This window comes from Salmo salar, chromosome ssa11 (assembly GCF_905237065.1).
Source record: "Salmo salar chromosome ssa11, Ssal_v3.1, whole genome shotgun sequence".
Classification (NCBI taxonomy): domain Eukaryota; kingdom Metazoa; phylum Chordata; class Actinopteri; order Salmoniformes; family Salmonidae; genus Salmo; species Salmo salar.
The window spans coordinates 63,690,718-63,709,981 of NC_059452.1; the positions used below are offsets into that span (position 1 = coordinate 63,690,718).

Genomic DNA, 19,264 nt, shown 5'->3' on the forward strand with positions numbered 1-19,264 from the left:
ATTACCGCCACACCGGCGGTCATGAAGGCAGTCAAATTCCATGTGACCGTTTAGTCACGGTAATTAGGCTTCTCCAAGCTCTGATGCTGCTGATGGTCATTAGTATTAGCATGTTGCGCAACATTACTATAAGCTGTGCAACTGTGTGAGAAAACAGAGTGATGGCTTCTATTAAAAAGAGGAAGAACCCATCAGCTTTATATAGGCTTAGGCTACTACATTGATTTCTCAACTTTCATAATATTAAACACATTGCTTCTCTTTACAACAGGAGTATAGCCTACCTGGCTGGCATGAAAATGAACCACGAGAAAGCGTCCTCCATTTGCTATTTAAGTGCTTAGTTGACATGCATTTTAACCCCTGCCCGTTTCGAGACAGGCGCATGATAATGGTCCATTCTAAATCAAAACAAATTGCACACATACATAATTTAGTGTATGTAAAGACAAGATTAAATCAAGAATAATCAGATGGGTGACAATATTAGCCTATCACTTGTGAATTATATATTATCACTTGTGAATGATGACCAGCATAAGGCAAGAAACAATGGCTTTTTTCTAATCATACTCGCACACCTCATGTAGTTTTGATAAGATTTGTATCACAACTAAAGTGGCCAAAATTACTTCTTAAAATTAAGCACATTAACCTCTATGGGGCAGGCGGGACGAATTCGTCCCACCTACGTAACAGCCAGTTGAATCCTGTGGCGCGATTTTCAAATACCTTAAAAATCCTATTACTTCAATTTCTCAAACATATGACTATTTTACAGCTATTTAAAGACAAGACTCTCGTTAATCTAACCACACTGTCCGATTTCAAAAAGGCTTTACAACAAAAGCAAAACATTAGATTATATCAGCAGAGTACCAAGCCAGAAATAATCAGTCACCCATTTTTCAAGCTAACATATAGTGTCACAAAAACCCAGAAGACAGCTAAATGCAGCACTAACCTTTGATGATCTTCATCAGATGACAACCCTAGGACATTATGTTATACAATACATGCATGTTTTGTTCAATCAAGTTCATATTTATATCAAAAACCAGCTTTTTACATTAGCATGTGACGTTCAGAACTAGCATACCCCCCGCAAACCTCCGGGGAATTCGCTAACAATTTACTAAATTACTCACGATAAACGTTCACAAAAAGCATAACAATTATTTTAAGAATTATAGATACAGAACTCCTCTATGCACTCGATATGTCCGATTTTAAAATAGCTTTTTGGTGAAAACACATTTTGCAATATTCTAAGTACATAGCCCAGCCATCACGGGCTAGCTATTAAACCACCCGGCAAGTTTAGCACTCACCAATATCAGATTTACTAATACAAAAGTTTGATTACCTTATGTTGTCTTCGTCAGAATGCACTCCCAGGACTGCTACTTCAATAACAAATGTTGGTTTGGTCCAAAATAATCCATCGTTATATCCGAATAGCGGCGTTTTGTTCGTGCATTCAAGACACTATCTGAAAGGGTAAATAAGGGTCGTGCGCATGGCACAATTCGTGACAAAAAAAATCTAAATATTCCATTACCGTACTTCGAAGCATGTGAACCGCTGTTTAAAATCAATTTTTATGCCATTTTTCTCGTAAAAAAGCGATAATATTCCGACCGGGAATGTCCATTTAGCTAAACAGAGGAAAGAAAACAAAGCTTTCGGTCGACGCGGGCACGAGCCTGAGTCTCACAGTACTGTAACCAGCCACTACCCAAACGCGCTACTTTGTTTCAGCCAGAGCCTGCAAAGCCACGATTCAGCTTTTTGCCGCCTTCTGAGACCCTGTGGCAGCTGTAGGAAGTGTCACGGGACAGCTAAGATCCTCACTCTTCAATAAACAGAGACAAGAAGAACGACACCTTGTCAGACAGGCCACTTCCTGCATGAAATCTTCTCAGGTTTTTGCCTGCCATATGAGTTCTGTTATACTCACAGACACCATTCAAACAGTTTTAGAAACTTTAGGGTGTTTTCTATCCAAAGCCAATAATTATATGCATATTCTAGTTACTGGGCAGGAGTAGTAACCAGATTAAATCGGGTACGTTTTTTATCCAGCCGTGTCAATACTGCCCCCTATCCCCAACAGGTTAATCTAACCACACTGTCCGATTTCAAAAAGGCTTTACAACGAAAGCAAAACATTAGATTATGTCAGCAGAGTACCCAGCCAGAAATAATCAGACACCCATTTTTCAAGCTAGCATATAATGTCACATAAACCCAAACCACAGCTAAATGCAGCACTAACCTTTGATGATCTTCATCAGATGACAACCCTAGGACATTATGTTATACAATACATGCATGTTTTGTTCAATCAAGTTCATATTTATATCAAAAACCAGCTTTTTACATTAGCATGTGACTAGCATGTGACTAGCATTCCCACCGAACACTGCCGGTGAATTTACTAAATTACTCACGATAAACGTTCACAAAAAACATAATTATTTTAAGAATTATAGATACAGAACTCCTCTATGCACTCGATATGCATAGAGGTGCTTTTCGGTGAAAGCACATTTTGCAATATTCTCAGTAGATAGCCCGGCATCACAGGGCTAGCTATTTAGACACCCAGCAAGTTTAGCACTCATCAAAGTCAGATTTACTATAAGAAAAATGTTATTACCTTTGCTGTTCTTCGTCAGAATGCACTCCCAGGACTTCTACTTCAATAACAAATGTTGGTTTGTTCCCAAATAATCCATTGTTATATCCAAATAGCGGCGTTTTGTTCGTTTGTTCAAGACACTATCCGAAAGGGTAAATAAGGGTGACGAGCATGGCGCATTTCGTGACCAAAAAATTCTAAATATTCCATTACCGTACTTCGAAGCATGTCAACCGCTGTTTAAAATCAATTTTTATGCCATTTTTCTCTTAAAAAAGCAATAATGTTCCGACCGGGAAATCATTTTTTATTACAAAGAGAGTGAAAGTAAAAGCATGCTATCCCCTCATGCACGAGCCTCAGTCTAATGGCCCTCTGATAGAGCACTTGCCAAACGCGCTAATGTGTTTCAGCCTGGGGATGGAATTACATCGTTCAGCTTTTTCCCGCCTTCTGAGAGCCCATGGGAGCCATAGGAAGTGTCATATCATGCCAGAGATCCCCTGTATTTGTTAGAGATGATCAAGGAGGGCAAGAAATTGTCAGACAGGCCACTTCCTGTAAGGAATCTTCTCAGGTTTTGGCCTGCCAAATGAGTTCTGTTATACTCACAGACACCATTCAAACAGTTTTAGAAACTTTAGGGTGTTTTCTATCCAAAGCCAATAATTATTCTAGTTACTGGGCAGGAGTAGTAACCAGATTAAATCGGGTACGTTTTTTATCTGGCCGTGCAAATACTGCCCCCTAGCCCCAACAGGTTAACCCGACACCAAATGTGTTCGGAGGAAACACTGTACACCTGGCGACTGTGTCAGCATGCATTGCGCCCAGCCCACCACAGGAGTCACCAGAGCGCGATGGGACAAGAACATCCCTGCTGGCCAACCCCCCCCAACCCGGACAGATCTGGGCCAATTGGGTCTCCGCCCCATGGGTCTCCCGGTCGCAGCCAGTTGCAACAGAGCCTGGAGCCAGTTTTTCACCACCTTCACTGCGGTCCCATCGATGTGGATAGGGGTGTGCTCCCTCTGCTGTCTCCTGAAGCTCCTGCATTTTGTTGACGTTGAGGAAGAGGTTATTTTCCTGGCACCACTCTGCCAGGGCCCTCACCTCCTCCCTGTAGGCTCTCTCGACGTTTGTAATCAGGCCTACCACTGCTGTGTCATCTGCAAACTTTTTTTTACCACTTTTTCTCCCCAATTTCATGGTATCCAATTGGTAGTTACAGTCTTGTCTCATCGCTGTAACTCCTGTACGGACTCGGGAAATGCGAAGGTCGAGATCCGTGCGTCCTCTGAAACACAACCCAACCAAGCCAAGCCGCACTGCTTCTTGACACAATGCCCACTTAACCCGGAAGCCAGCCGCACCAATGGGTCGAGGAAACACTGTACATCTGGCGACCGTGTCAGCATGCACTGCGCCCGGCTCGCCACAGGAGTCACTAGTGCGCGATGGGACAAGGACATCCCTGCAGGCCAAACCCTCCCCTAAACCCTCCCCCTCCCCTGGTGGCGTGTGGCCACGCAGTCATGAGTGAACAAGGAGAATAGGAGGGGGTGAGCACGCACCCTTTTAGGGCGCATGTGTTGAGGATCAGCGTAGTGAAGGTTCAGTTTCCTACCTTCACCACCTGGTGGCGGCAACATCAGGAAGTCCAGGACCCAGTTGCACAGGGCGGGGTTCAGACCCAGGGCTCCGAGCTTAATGATGTGCTTGGAGGGTACTATGGTGTTGAAGGCTGAGCTATAGTCAATGAACAGCATTCTTATAAAGGTATTCCTCTTGTCCATACTGAGACAGAGAGGCGCTGTTTCGCTCGCTCAGATGATTTCTCTGGTGAAATTCAGCCACTTGCAAATTGATGGAAAATTCTGAAAACACAGAGAGAGACGGAAGATACATTATTTGATCATTTCAAATGTTTTGTTGAGTATCCATGAATACACGTCATTGCCTCGCAAAACAGCAGCAATAAAACCATGCTTTCATCTACGAGGTGGAACAAAAAAAAGATGCCAATTGAGATGTAATCGGAGTGTGGAGGAAGCAAAGGAACAGAGGGAGTTGTATTTTGCGTCTCCCTGAGATGACAGCGAGTGTATTGGAGGAGCTAATTAAAGGAATGCTGCTGTCGCTATCTGTTCCTCTAATCATCATGGCCCACTTGTACTATTCAGAAAACTTTTTTTTACACAAAAGCAGTGCACTGGGACTTTACTTTATTAGCGGACCAAAAATTCTCAGCACACCCCACCCCCAAACCTCTTCCCGCGGCTATGTCAGTCGGCGGCCTTTATCTAGCCAGGGAAAAATACCCTGTCCGTGAACCGCTGGAGCTGCAAGGATGGCACGCTGCCAGCAATGCAACAAGAGACACTCACTGCCACGGAGGAGGAGTAGGGATGCTGTAGATGAGGATGAGCTACGGATGCTATGTGCGTAGTATAGGCCGAGAAAGGATGGACGCAGCCCTGTCCTTGAAGATCAGGAAATATTATCCAAAGGGGGGACAGCCAATGTTACTGGGGCAGTCATATGAAAGGTGCCTTGGAGCTTCTAAGCTGAGGGTTCACAAGTGCAGAACAGCCATGCGTTTATGTTTTGTATCGTTTTTAAGGACCAACAAGATGTTTGAATATTAGTCAGATTTACTCAGGGAAAAATATGCCTTCTGTTCCTATACTACCTCATTGCGTCAGTTTATACACAACTTTATAATCACATCACAGCTCCTTCAATAACACAGCTATTAACCAAAATAACAGTATGATAATTGTAGCCTATTGTCAAAGAAAGAATAGGTTGTACATCACAGTACGTAACAGTGGCATTGGAATTCTATCAATTTTAGAATAAGGCTGTAAGGTAACAAAATATGAAAAAAGTGAAGGGGTCTGCATACTTTCCGAATGCAATGTATATATACTGTATATATAATTTTTGTATTCCTCTAAACATATTTAACAGGCATGGCTGTTGATCGGAGTAATGGCAAATGAGAACTTGGTATGACGGCAAAATTGACTTTGTAGAGCTGCATTAGTGTGTGTTGGGAATAGAAATAGTACATGATCATCACACATCATGAGAGGTGTAGGACATGCCGTCGTGTTTAACATTGAATGACTAATGCCCTAACTAGTGCCCGTAAACCTGCCTGATTGACCGTGTAGTGACATTAGCATTGGTAATGCAAGCAAAGTGATGTGCATAATTATAGAATTATTCTAGAAGGTGAAATAGTCCGTTATAATGCATTATTCCATTCTCTGTAGAAACATTTAGTGAGCAATATAGTTCTGAATAACACCTCATCTGAAAAATACCTCTCTTTTCTTTTTGTCACGTGTCTGCATTGGCAGAACATCTTGGGATTGAATTTATGGGTATGGATAGTTCCTTTCTCTTTAGTTTGCGGACGTAGGACTAGAAGCTTGAGCCTGCCCCCCACAACTCCAGCCAGTTTCCTTGTGCCAATGAAGGGATCATACAGCCATAACATACCATATTTGTTATATAATAATAAACATACATGCACGCTATATATGTACCTTAAATATGCTGCCCATCTATCGAGCCTTTATGCTGTTATTCTGGCCTCATGCCCAAAAATGGAAATGTGATTAATGTCATATAGTTCCACTCAAGTTCGAAGCCGCATGGTGTAGCCAACATCTACAATGCTTGGTAATGACACCTTCAATTATACATTTCTGGAAAACCTTGATGTGTTAGGGTATAGTCAAATTAACCTGCACACATACAAACAAACGACGAGTAGGTCCTCAAAATACCACCACACACATTAGGTTCTAAAATGTCCACCATAAACTCACATTAGACTCATTCAAACGTTTGAGCTACAGTAGACTATCTCTTGTTGTTGTGTCAAACACACATTAAGTAGTGTAGGTGCCCAGAGAGACTGCAGTGTGTTTATACTGTATGTTCAGATCCCTTCAGTTCTTGCTTTTGCCTTTTCCTTGCATCTCCCCTGATCCCTCCTCTGTTCCAACCAGTATTTAGCATGTCATGCCAACTATGCTGACAGCATCCTCCATCGCTACCCATTCATTTCATCTCCTTCTTTCCTGTCTTCCTATTTCCTACTGTACCGTGTGGATGTACTGTATGTATGTGTCCAACAGTATCCCCTTTGTTTTCCTGTCATCTCATGCTTCCTCCCCTTGTCTCATCAGTGATGCCAGTTTTTGCTGTAGGTCTTTTAAGTGATCTTGATGTTAACTCTGAACAATTTACCAAATAATTGTTCTTCATTTAAAAAAATGGTTGTTTCTAGCATCATTTGTTCACAGGACACGTAATACTGAGGCAAACCGACCAATTTTTTTTAAACGGAGTAGAGTACAAACTAGGTGCGATTACTTAACAGTTCATATAATTACACACTTCACTTGATCCCCTAATCTGGTGACTTGTAACCTATAAATATTTTGAAACACAAATATTCCATAATTCCAAGCGCTGGGTCCTGTGAACAAACAATGTTGCACTGTTTGCAGTATTAGAATATTAACATTACACAAAGGAGTGATTTTAATTGTCTTGATGAATAACAATATCTTATATACAGTATGCATCGGTTGTATTAGTAATACCTGGTCTGGTTAGAATGCCTAGTCATGATTACTGAGCCCAACCTTGAACTAACACTTCCTCGCTTTCCGACTGGATATAGCAGAACTGCCTCCTCAGATCAATGTATTCGATTTCCTCCATCTCGGTCAACAGCCAACACCCACTAATACAATGTTATATCTGGGCCACGTTCAGCAGCCAAACATTGTTTAACATTGCAGAAAGAAATGCCATGAATAAAGCCAACGTGATTCCTCTAAAACGTTGTGCCCCGGTTTGTTTGTTTCTGTGAATGTATAACCCTAATACATAACCTAAAACACGTTTGTTTGTTTCCCTTGGGATTTCCAAGTACAGTTTGGTTTGTGTAACAGTAAGGCCTGCATGTTGTGGAGTTTTAAGAATGCATTGTCCTCTTTTCCAGAAGCCGAGGAGCTGTATCAGAAACGTGTATTAACAATAACAGGAATCTGCATTGCACTCCTAGTGGTTGGAATCATGTGTGTGGTTGCCTACTGCAAAACAAAGTAATTCACGTCACATTTTTACACTAAACTCAAAATCATTATTTACTAGTATCCTTATTACGTAATTTGTAGTTTTCTCTGAGGTAATAGCCTGCACATCTGAACATTTAAATCTTTTTTGGGGGTCGATCACAACCTCTGATGTCAATCTTTGACAAAATCTGTCATCCCTCTGATTTTTGGATTGGCTAAATGGCTGGTCAGTCTTACAATGCAGTTTGTCTTTACATGCACAGAAAGCAGAGGAAAAAGCTCCATGATCTTCTGAGGCAGAGCCTACGAAATGAGAGAAACACCATGGCTAGTATGGCTAATGGACCTCCGATTTATAACCCTTCCCTTGAAAACGTCCAGTTTGTCAATGTAAGTCACTCACGTAGCTAGCTTACATCTTATAATGGTGACTAAGCAACTCTCACGCTAACTTTCAAATATACATTGCCTTCAGAAAGTATTCTCAGCCTGTGACTTTTTCCACATTTTCTTGTGTTACAAGGTGGGATTAAAATGCGTTTAATTGTCTTTTTTTGTCAATGAGCTATACAAAACACTCTAACATTTGTAAAAGAATTCTAACATTTGTAAAAAAAATATATATATATAATAATAATACACTAGTATATCTTGATTACATTTGTAACATTTGTAAAAAAATATATATATATAATAATACACTAGTATATCTTGATTACATTTGTAACATTTGTAAAAAAGTATATATATATAATAATAATAATAATACACTAGTATATCTTGATTACATAAGTATTCAACCCCCTGAGTCAATTCATGTTAGAAACACCTTGGGAAGCGATTACAGCTTTGAGACTTTCTGGGGATGGGTAGGAGCAAGCCCATGTAATGCTTTGTAGGTTAGCAGTAAAACCTTGAAATCAACCCTTGCCTTAACAGGAAGCCAGTGTAGGGAGGCTAGCACTGGAGTAATATGATCAACCACAGCCCCCACACCACTAGAGGGATAACTTCAACCACCAACTTACCATCCAGAGACAAGGCCGAGTATAGCCCAAAAAGAACTCCACCACGGTACAACTCAAGGGGGGGCCAACCCAGACAGGAAGACCACGTCAGTGACTCAACCCACTCAAGTGATGCACCCCTCCTAGGGACGGCATGGAAGAGCACCAGTAAGCCAGTGACTCAGCCCCTGTAATAGGGTTAGAGGCAGAGAATCCCAGTGGAGAGAGGGGAACCGGCCAGGCAGAGACAGCAAGGGCGGTTTGTGGCTCCTGTGCCTTTCCGTTCACCTTCACACTCCTGGGCCAGACTACTGACCTACTGAAGAGATGAGATGAGATGAAGTGTTGAGTCTTCAGTAAAAACGTAAAGGTTGAGACCGAGTCTGCGTCTCTCACATGGGTAGGCAGACCATTCCATAAAAATTGAGCTCTATAGGAGAAAGGCCTGCCTCCAGCTGTTTGCTTATAAATTCTAGGGACAGTAAGGAGGCCTGCTTTTTGTGACTGTAGCGTATGTGTAGGTATGTACGGCAGGACCAAATCGGAAAGATGGGTAGGAGCAAGCCCATGTAATGCTTTGTAGGTTAGCAGTAAAACCTTGAAATCAGCCCTTGCCTTAACAGGAAGCCAGTGTAGGGAGGCTAGCACTGGAGTAATATGATCAAATCTTTTGGTTCTAGTCAGGATTCTAGCAGCTAGATTTAGCACTAACTGAAGTTTATTTAGTGCTTTATCCGGGTAGCCGGAAAGTAGAGTATTGCAGTAGTCTAACCTAGAAGTGACAAAAGCATGGATTAATTTTTCTGCATCATTTTTGGACAGAACATTTCTGATTTTTGCAATGTTATGTAGATGGAAAAAGCTGTCCTTGAAACAGTCTTGATATGTTCGTCAAAAGAGAGATCAGGGTCCAGAGTAACGCCGAGGTCCTTAACAGTTTTATTTGAGACGACTGGACAACCATCAAGATTAATTGTCAGATTCAACAGAAGATCTCTTTGTTTCTTGGAACCTAGAACAAGCATCTCTGTTTTGTCCGAGTTTAAAAGTAGCAAGTTTGCAGCCATCCACTTCCTTATGTCTGAAACACAGGCTTCCAGCGAGGGCAATTTTGGTGCATCACCATGTTTCATCGAAATGCACAGCTGTGTGTCATCCGCATAGCATTGAAAGTTAACATTATGTTTTCGAACGACATCCCCAAGAGGTAAAATATATAGTGAAAACAATAGTGGTCCTAAAACGGAACACCAAAATGTACAGTTGATTTGTCAGAGGACAACCCATCCACAGAGACAAACTGATATCTTTCCGACAGATAAGATCTAAACCAGGCCAGAACTTGTCCGTGTAGACCAATTTGGGTTTCCAATCTCTCCAAAAGAATGTGGTGATCGATGGTATCAAAAGCAGCACTAAGGTCTAGGAGCCCGAGGACAGATGCAGAGCCTTGGTCTGACACCATTAAAAGGTCATTTACCACCTTCACAAGTGCAGGCTCAGTGCTATGATGGGGTCTAAAACCAGACTGAAGCGTTTCGTATACTTTGTCTTCAGGAAGGTGGTGAGTTTCTGTGCAACAGCTTTTTATAAAATCTTTGAGAGGAATGGGAGATTCGATATAGGCCGATAATATTTAATATTTTCTGGGTCAAGGTTTGGCTTTTTCAAGAGAGTGTCACGCCCTGACCTGAGAGAGGGGGTTTGTTTCTCTATGTGGTTAGGTCAGGGTGTGGGGTGGGCATTCTATGTGTTGTATTTCTTTGTGTTGGGCCGAGTATGGTTCCTAACCAGAGGCAGCTGTCTATCGTTGTCTCTGATTAGGAACCATACTTAGGCAACCTGTTTTTCCTTTGGGTTTTGTGGGTAGTTGTTTTCTGTTTTGTTCCTTGTAACCTAATGGAATTATTGACTGTCGTTTTTGTTGTTTTTGATTTATTGTTTTATTAAAGTGAAATAAATAGGCCTGCACCCTATTTCATTGTGGAGCTAGGGGAGTTAGAGCCCTGTCTATGTTCGTAGATAAGATGAGAGCAACCCTCCAGCTAGGATGGAGTCCGTCACTCCTCAACAGGCCAAGCTTGGTACTGTTTGTGGGTGAGTCCCAGAAAGAGGGCCAATTATCTACAAATTATATCTTTTGGGAGGGGCAGAAAACAGTTTTCAACCAGCGATTGAGTTGTGAGACTCTGCTGTAGAGCTCATCACTCCCCCTAACTGGTAGGGGGCCAGAGACAATTACTCGATGCCGACACATCTTTCTAGCTGATTTACACGCTGAAGCTATGTTGGCCCACAGTCGGTTCCAGACTGTGGGCCATCTCTAGTCAGGGCACTGTCGCCGGACACTCTGGACGGGGCACTGTTGCCGGAAGCTCTGGACGAGGCACTGTTGCCGGAAGCTCTGGACGAGGCACTGTTGCCGGAAGCTCTGGACGAGGCTTGGTGACCTCTGACTGTTACATCGTTGGTGCCGACGTGAATAACAATAATTGCACACCTGGATTGTACAATATTGGCACATTATTCTTTTTTAATTCTTCCAGCTCTGTCAAGTTGGTTGTTGATTATGTCTAGACAGCCATTTTCAAGTGTTGCCATAGATTTAAGTCAAAATATTAACTAGGCCACTCAGGAATATTCAATGTCATCTTGGTAAGCAACTCCAGTGTACATTTGGCCTTGTGTTTTAGGTTAATGTCCTGCTGAAAGGTGAATTTGTCTCCCAGTGTCTGTTGGAAAGCAGACTGAACCAGGTTTTCCACTAAAATTGTGCCTGTGTTTAGCCCTATTCCGTTTAGTTTTATCCTGAAAAACCCCCTAGTCCTTGCCGATGACAACCATACCTATAACATGATGCTGTAACGGCCGTCGTTGAAGAGAGTAGACCAAGGCGCAGCGTGATTAGTGCTCATCATGAATTTATTAAAGATAGAACACTTTAAACAAAAAAACAAGAAAGCGACAGCCAAACAGTTCTGCCAGGTGCAAAACACTAAATATAAATGAACTACCCACAAAGGAAAACAGGCTGCCTAAGTTTGACTCCCAATCAGCGACAACGATGTACAGCTGTCCCTGATTGAGAGCCATACCAGGCCAAAACAAAGAAATACAAAGCATAGAAAAACGGACATAGAATGCCCACCCAAATCACACCCTGACCAAACCTAAATAGAGACTCTCTCAGGTCAGGGCGTGACAGTACCCCCCCAAAGGTGCGGACTCCGGCCGCAAAACCTTAACCTATAGGGGAGGGTCTGTGTGGGCATTTCTCCGCGGTGGCGGCTCTGGAGCGGGACGCAGACCCCGCTCCACCACTGGCTCACCCCACTTAGGTGGCGCCTCTAGAGCTGGGTCCCTCGCCACGGGCCCCGGACTGGAGGGCAACTATGGCTGCGCCGGAGGACAGGCGGGCGACTCTGGCTGCACCGGAGGACAGGCGGGCAACTCTGGCTGCGCGGGACTGTAGGGCGCCTCAATCGGTTCCGGATTGTAGGCTGCCTCACTCGGTTCCAGACTGTAGGCCATCTCACTCGGTTCTGGACTGTAGGCCGTCTCACTCGGTTCCGGACTGTAGGTCGACTCTCTCGGTTCCGGACTGTAGGCCGACTCTCTCGGTTCCGGACTGTAGGCCGACTCTCTCGATTCTGGACTGTGGGCCGTCTCTCTCGGTTCCAGACTGTGGGCCATCTCTAGTCAGGGCACTGTCGCCGGACACTCTGGACGGGGCACTGTTGCCGGAAGCTCTGGACGAGGCACTGTTGCCGGAAGCTCTGGACGAGGCACTGTTGCCGGAAGCTCTGGACGAGGCACTATTGCCGGAAGCTCTGGACGGGCTACTGTCGTTGGAAGCTCTGGACTGGGCTGGCGCACTGAAGGCCCGGTGCGTGGTGCTGGCTTTGGATACGCCAGACTGGATACTACGCTAGTGCGAGGAGCAGGAACAGGACGAGTTGGACTGGTCTGACGCACTGGAGGCCTGGTGTGTGGGGCTGGTAGTGGAGGTACCAGACTGGAGACACGCACCTCAAGGCTAGTGCGAGGAGCGGGAACAGGACGTACTAGACTGGGCTGACGCCCTGGAGGCCTGGTGCGTGGGGCTGGCTTTGGAGGTGCCAGACTGAAGTCACGCACCTCAGGGCTAGTGCGGGGAGCAGGATACACTGGACCGTAGAGGCGCACTGGCAATCTCAAGCGCAGGACTGGCACCGCCCGTACTGGCTGGGTGCCCACTTCCCCCCGGCAAATGCAGGACGCTGGCACCGAGGACACCGGCCTGTGGATACTCGGCCTCGACGCCGTGCGCATCACCCCATAGCACGGGGCTTGACCAGTACCACGCTGCCTCTGGTACGCACAGGGAGTTGGCTTAGGGCTCAACCCTGGCCCTGCCAAACTACCCGTGTGCCCCCCCAAAACATTTTTTGGGGGGCTGCCTCTCAGGTTCCCATAGCTCCCTTTGCTTGTCCTCTCAGAGTTGACGTTCCAACTCCCATGTCCATCCTTCACCCCGATGCTCTAAACCAAGCTGCTTGGTCTTCTGTTGGTGGGTAGTTCTGTAACGACCGTCGTTGAAGAGAGTAGACCAAGGCGCAGCGTGATTAGTGCTCATCATGAATTTATTAAAGATAGAACACTTTAACCTCTATGGGCTAGGTGGGACGCCCACCTACTCAACAGCCAGTGTAATCCCGTGGCACGTTATTCAAATTCCTCAAAAATGCAAAAACTTCAATTTTTCAAACATATGACTATTTTACACCATTTAAAGATAAGACTCTCGTTAATCTAACCACACTGTCCGATTTCAAAAAGGCTTTACAACGAAAGCAAAACAGTAGATTATGTCAGCAGAGTACCCAGCCAGAAATAATCAGACACCCATTTTTCAAGCAAGCATATAATGTCACATAAACCCAAACCACAGCTAAATGTAGCACTAACCTTTGATGATCTTCATCAGATGACAACCCAAGGACATTATGTTATACAATACATGCATGTTTTGTTCAATCAAGTTCATATTTATATCAAAAACCAGCTTTTTACATTAGCATGTGACTAGCATGTGACTAGCATTCCCACCGAACACTGCCGGTGAATTTACTAAATTACTCATGATAAACGTTCACAAAAAGCATAACAATTATTTTAAGAACTATAGATACAGAACTCCTCTATGCACTCAATATGTCCGATTTTAAAATAGCTTTTCGGTGAAAGCACATTTTGCAATATTCTCAGTAGATAGCCCGGCATCACAGGGCTAGCTATTTAGACACCCAGCAAGTTTAGCACTCATCAAAGTCAGATTTACTATAAGAAAAAAGTTATTACCTTTGTTGTCTTCGTCAGAATGCACTCCCAGGACTTCTACTTCAATAACAAATGTTGGTTTGGTCCAAAATAATCCATCGTTATATCCAAACAGCGGCGTTTTGTTCGTGCGTTCTAGACACTATCCTAAAGGGTAAATAAGGGTGGCGAGCATGGAGCAATTCGTGAAAAAAAAATTCTAAATATTCCATTACCGTACTTCGAAGCATGTCAACCGCTGTTTAAAATCAATTTTTATGCAATTTTTCTCATAAAAAAGCGATAATATTCCGACCGGGAATCTGCTTTTAGGTAAACAGACAAAGGAAAAGAAAGCATTCGGTCGAAGCGGGCACGCACCTAAGCCCATAGTACTCTGAGTGGCCACTTGCCAAAAGCGATAAAGTGTTTCAGCCAGAGCCTGCCTCGATATCGTTCAGCTTTTTCCCGGGCTCTGAGACCCTATGGAAGCCGTAGGAAGTGTCACGTTATTGCACAGATCCTGAGTCTTCAATAAAAAGAGCCAAGATGAAACACTACTTCTCAGACAGGCCACTTCCTGCTTGAAATCTTCTCAGGTTTTGGCCTGCCATATGAGTTCTGTTATACTCACAGACACCATTCAAACAGTTTTAGAAACTTTAGGGTGTTTTCTATCCAAAGCCAATAATTATTTGCATATTCTAGATACTGGGCAGGAGTAGTAACCAGATTAAATCGGGTACGTTTTTTATCCAGCCGTGTCAATACTGCCCCCTAGCCCTAACAGGTTAAACAAAAAAACAAGAAACCGACAGCCAAACAGTTCTGTCAGTTGCAAAACACTAAACAGAAATTAACTACCCACATACCCCAAAGGAAAACAGGCTACCTAAGTTTGACTCCCAATCAGCGACAACAATCTCAATTTAATCCATTTTAAATTCAGGCTATAAAACGACAAAATGTGGAAAACGTCAAGGGGTTTGAATACTTTCTTAAGGCACTGTATATATTTTTGTTGACTTGTTTCAGAGTACATAGAGCTAAAGTATCAGCACATTTCATAATGTGAACGTGATTTCATGGCCTTATTATTGACGCTTCTTTTGATTGTTTCCCGTTTCCCTTCTTATAGCAATTTGTGTCTAAAAATGCATTGCCCACACAGCATCTACTCGTGAAGGAAATGGAAATGTCTTTCTCCACGAGCCAGTACACATCATCAGTGCATCAATCCACAACGGTCACCCACACCTCCAGTCAAAGGTAACGCTATACAATCCTACATGACAGCTTTCCTTTTCCTTTCCTTCCTCTCCTCCCATCTGTAAAAGCCGTCCGCTTTTAGAAAGAGATGAGCAATAGCGCTTGCTCTAAGAAGATACTGTAATAATGTGTCTAAGATAAAGTCCTATTAGATAATGTTCTTTTCATCTCCTTCAATCTGTCATAACTGTCATTGTGCATTACAGCCTCTCTACGCTATCTTAATCGAAGTCCTTCTAATTTTACCCCAGCCAAACCCGCTTTTCCTCCTTTCCTCTTTTCCCTCCGTTTATGTCAAGCAATGAATTCACATTGGGGGGAATTCCAACCCCAGTTAAGGCACGTAAATTGAACTTAATGATCTTTTTATTATCTTTTCTCTCCATGCGTATTCTGACCTTGAACTTAAGCATGAGAATAGTGTGTTTTTCACCTGCTCTCCATTTGGGGTGGAGATTGAATAAAGGAAGTGTGTCTACAGATACGCCGTATTCTGACCTTCACTTAATGCCCTTATAATTCCACCACCTTTACACGCGAGGAAACCATGAATAACATCTAGTGAATCTACCGGTTCCAAGTGGAAATAGCATCTACTTTATGCTTTCTGATAGAAATAACACCATTTTCCACGCACTGTAATGTAGAACTTGATAAGAGCTATTGATAAGAGCTAGGTAAATGAGTAATCCATTTCGATAAGGGAGTTATATATATTAATGACACTTGTTTTAGATTTATTTTACCTTACAATCGATGGAGACGTGAAACCAGTCATATGGTAGCAAACTGAAGTATATCAACATATCAATTTCCCACAGTACAGCTTATGAAATGCTGTGCCGTTATGCAGAATTTAAACTGTACAGCCTTTTAACTTATGTAGCCTGAGAAACAAGGTTCATGAAGTCAATAACTTGCTTGTAACAGATTACATTCATATTCTGACTATCTCTGAAACTCACTTAGATAATACCTTTGATGATACAGTGGTAGCAAAACATGGTTATAACATCTACCGAAAAGAAAGAAATGCCAACGGAGGCGGTGTTGCGGTCTATATTCAGAGCCATATTCCTGTAAAGCTTAGAGACAATCTAATGTTAAATACTGTTGAAGTAATATGGTTACAGGTTCATCTGCCTCCCCTAAAGCCAATTCTTGTGGGAAGCTGCTATAGACCACCAAGTGCTAACAGTCACTATCTGGATAATATGTGTGAAATGCTTGACAATGTATGTGACATCAACAGAGAAGTATATTATCTGGGTGATTTAAATATTGACTGGCTATAATCAACCTGCCCACTCAGGAAAAAACATCAAACTGTAACAGGTGCCTGCAACCTGGATCAGGTTGTCAGTCAACCTACCAGCGTAGTTACAAACCGCACAGGAATTAAATCATCAACATCTATTGATCACATTTTTACTAACGCTTCAGATATTTGCTCTAAAGCAGTATCCAAATCCATAGGATGTAGTGATCATAATATAATAGCCATATCTAGGAAAACCAAAGTTCCAAAGGCTGGGCCTAATATAGTGTATAAGAGGTCATAAAATAAGTTTTGTTGTGATTCATATGTTGATGAATATTTGCTGGTCTGTGGTGTGTAATGAGGAGCAATCAGATGCTGCACTTGACACATTTATGAAACAACTTATTCCAGTTACTAATAAGCACACACCCATTAAGAAAATTACTATAAAAACTGTTAAATGCCCTTGGATTGATGAGGAATTGAAAAATTGTATGGTTGAGAGGGATGAGGCAAAATGTATGGCAATTAAGTCTGGCGGCCCAACTGATTGGCAAACATTTTGCAAATTAAGAAATCATGTGACTAAACTAAATAAAAATAAACTACACCATGAAACAATATAAAGAATGATAGTAAAACGCTTTGGGGCACCTTAAATGAAATTTTGGTGAAAAAAGCCAGCTCTGCTCCTTCATTTATTGAATCAGATGTCTCATTCATCACAAAGCCCACTGATATTGCAAACTACTTTAATAGCAAGATAAGCAAACTTAGGGATGACATGCCAGCAACAAACACTGACAATACACATCCGAGTATATTGGACCAAATTATGAAAAACAAGAATTGTACTTTTGAATTCCGTAAAGTCAGTGTGGAAGAGGTGAAAAAACTATTGTGTCTATCAACAATGACAAGCCACCAGGGTCTGACAATCTAGATGGAAAATTACTGAGGATAATAGCAGACGATAATGCCACTCCTATTTGGCACATCTTCAATTTAAGCCTACTAGAGAGCGTGTGCCCTCAGGCCTGGAGGGAAGCTAAAGTCATTCCGCTACCCAAGAATAGTAAAGCCCCCTTTACTGGCTCAAATAGCCAACCAATCAGCCTGTTATCAACCCTTAGCCCTTTCACACGTACCATCACACGGGGTGTGATCGTTCTACAGTGGTCCCTGAAGCGTACGATCACACCCCGTGTGATTAGAACACTAATTTAGAATGCTCATTTAGAACGGCCAGTTTCGAATGACGCAACAATCAACATTTGAGCTGGCCACACTTTTTTCAGAAACTATTTACACAAACAGTCCTTACGTAAACTATACCATGAATTAGCTAATAGCAATTACTATGTACAATTATTGAAAGTAATCCGACAATTAGTTTCAGCGCGCAGCTGGCCACACTTTTTTCAGAAACTATTTACACAAACACAGTCCTTACAAAGTTATGTCCAGAATGTGAGCAGTTTATTTTTGATGCAATGTTCAGATATTCACAGAAGTATCTATAGCATAACACAATCATCCTAACCGGAAAAATGTAGGCTACATTTGTCCTAGCGCTGAGGAAAGATTGACGCAACACAAGCGGTCATATTTTCTAACTCTCGGCTGACATAAACTACACTATGAATTAGCTAATAGCAATTACTATTTACAATTAATCACATCACGGGTTTGCTCACCGTTGATCAAAATAATTGAGTAAAACACTTTCTAGAAATCGAAAGTAATCCGACGATTAGTTTCAGCGCGCAGCCATGCATTTTTTTCCTCACAGAAACCGAAGATAATAACAGACAAGATGAGTTCGGTCTGTTTATAGTATGCACGTTGAAGGGGTGTGTCTACTGTCGTTCACATCCCACCATTCTTTTCCAGAAGTCCTCAAAAAATGAGTGAACTCTTACTCACCTCATTTTGTTATAACATCTTTGGTCAGACGATTACGTGAAACCCAGAATGCATTGTATGTCAACAAACATGGCTCCATACACATAGCTGGAATTAGCTTAGCTCATCATAATCAGTATAACCTTCAAATAAGTATTTTACACACATAATATGTGCCCATTACAATCTATGCAAGAATCGGAATGCATGATTTGTCACCTAGAATTGAAAACATGTGAATAAAACAGTAAATACACAAATAATTACCACACAAAACATTTTCTGATGGTGATTTATTGATACAAGTGACGCATGCCGGCAGTCAATCACGTACCCTCTCACTCTGAGCCATTCAGTGTTGTTGTTTATGTATGTAGCTCGTGAGCTAAGCTGTAGCAAAAGCAATGTCTTTCAAAAGGAGACAACTCACAAATGTGGAAATTCTGGAGATTTTTTTAAATTCTGACAATGAGTCTGAGTATGAAAGTCAGGAATCAGATTCTGACAGTGACAGTGAGGAGCTGCCCCCAACCTTGTAGCCATTGAGAACCCTGAATCTGAGGTTCCCTTGTCCACTGACGAAGTACCAGGTCCCTTTGAAGATGCTGGTGGTGATGGAGGCAGACCGACAGTGGATGAAGTACAAGAGTTCTGTGGTAGCTGGAAGGCCGCCAGCCATTTCACCCCTCCTGGCCCTGCTGTTTGCTTTGACGAGTCCCAGTCTGGAGTGCAACGCCCCTTGCCATTTCCAACTGAGGCAGAGTGCTTCAAGTTG

At 42.6% G+C, this 19,264-nt stretch overlaps 1 protein-coding gene across 5 annotated transcripts in view; it reads left to right on the plus strand.

The window, feature by feature from the left end:
• Nucleotides 1–19,264, plus strand: part of LOC106562892 (pro-neuregulin-1, membrane-bound isoform) — a 104,176-nt gene that overhangs the window by 71,878 nt on the left and 13,034 nt on the right. For 2 of the 5 annotated variants that reach the window (XM_045689829.1, XM_045689828.1), the window contains 3 exons: nt 7,674–7,776; nt 8,013–8,139; nt 15,193–15,323. The exons of 1 other annotated variant lie outside the window; for it this stretch is intronic. In XM_045689829.1, the coding sequence (XP_045545785.1) occupies nt 7,674–7,776; nt 8,013–8,139; nt 15,193–15,323 (361 nt within the window). The remainder of the gene's footprint in view (nt 1–7,673; nt 7,777–8,012; nt 8,140–15,192; nt 15,324–19,264) is intronic. 2 more of the 5 variants (XM_045689826.1, XM_045689827.1) reach the window with 2 other exon arrangements.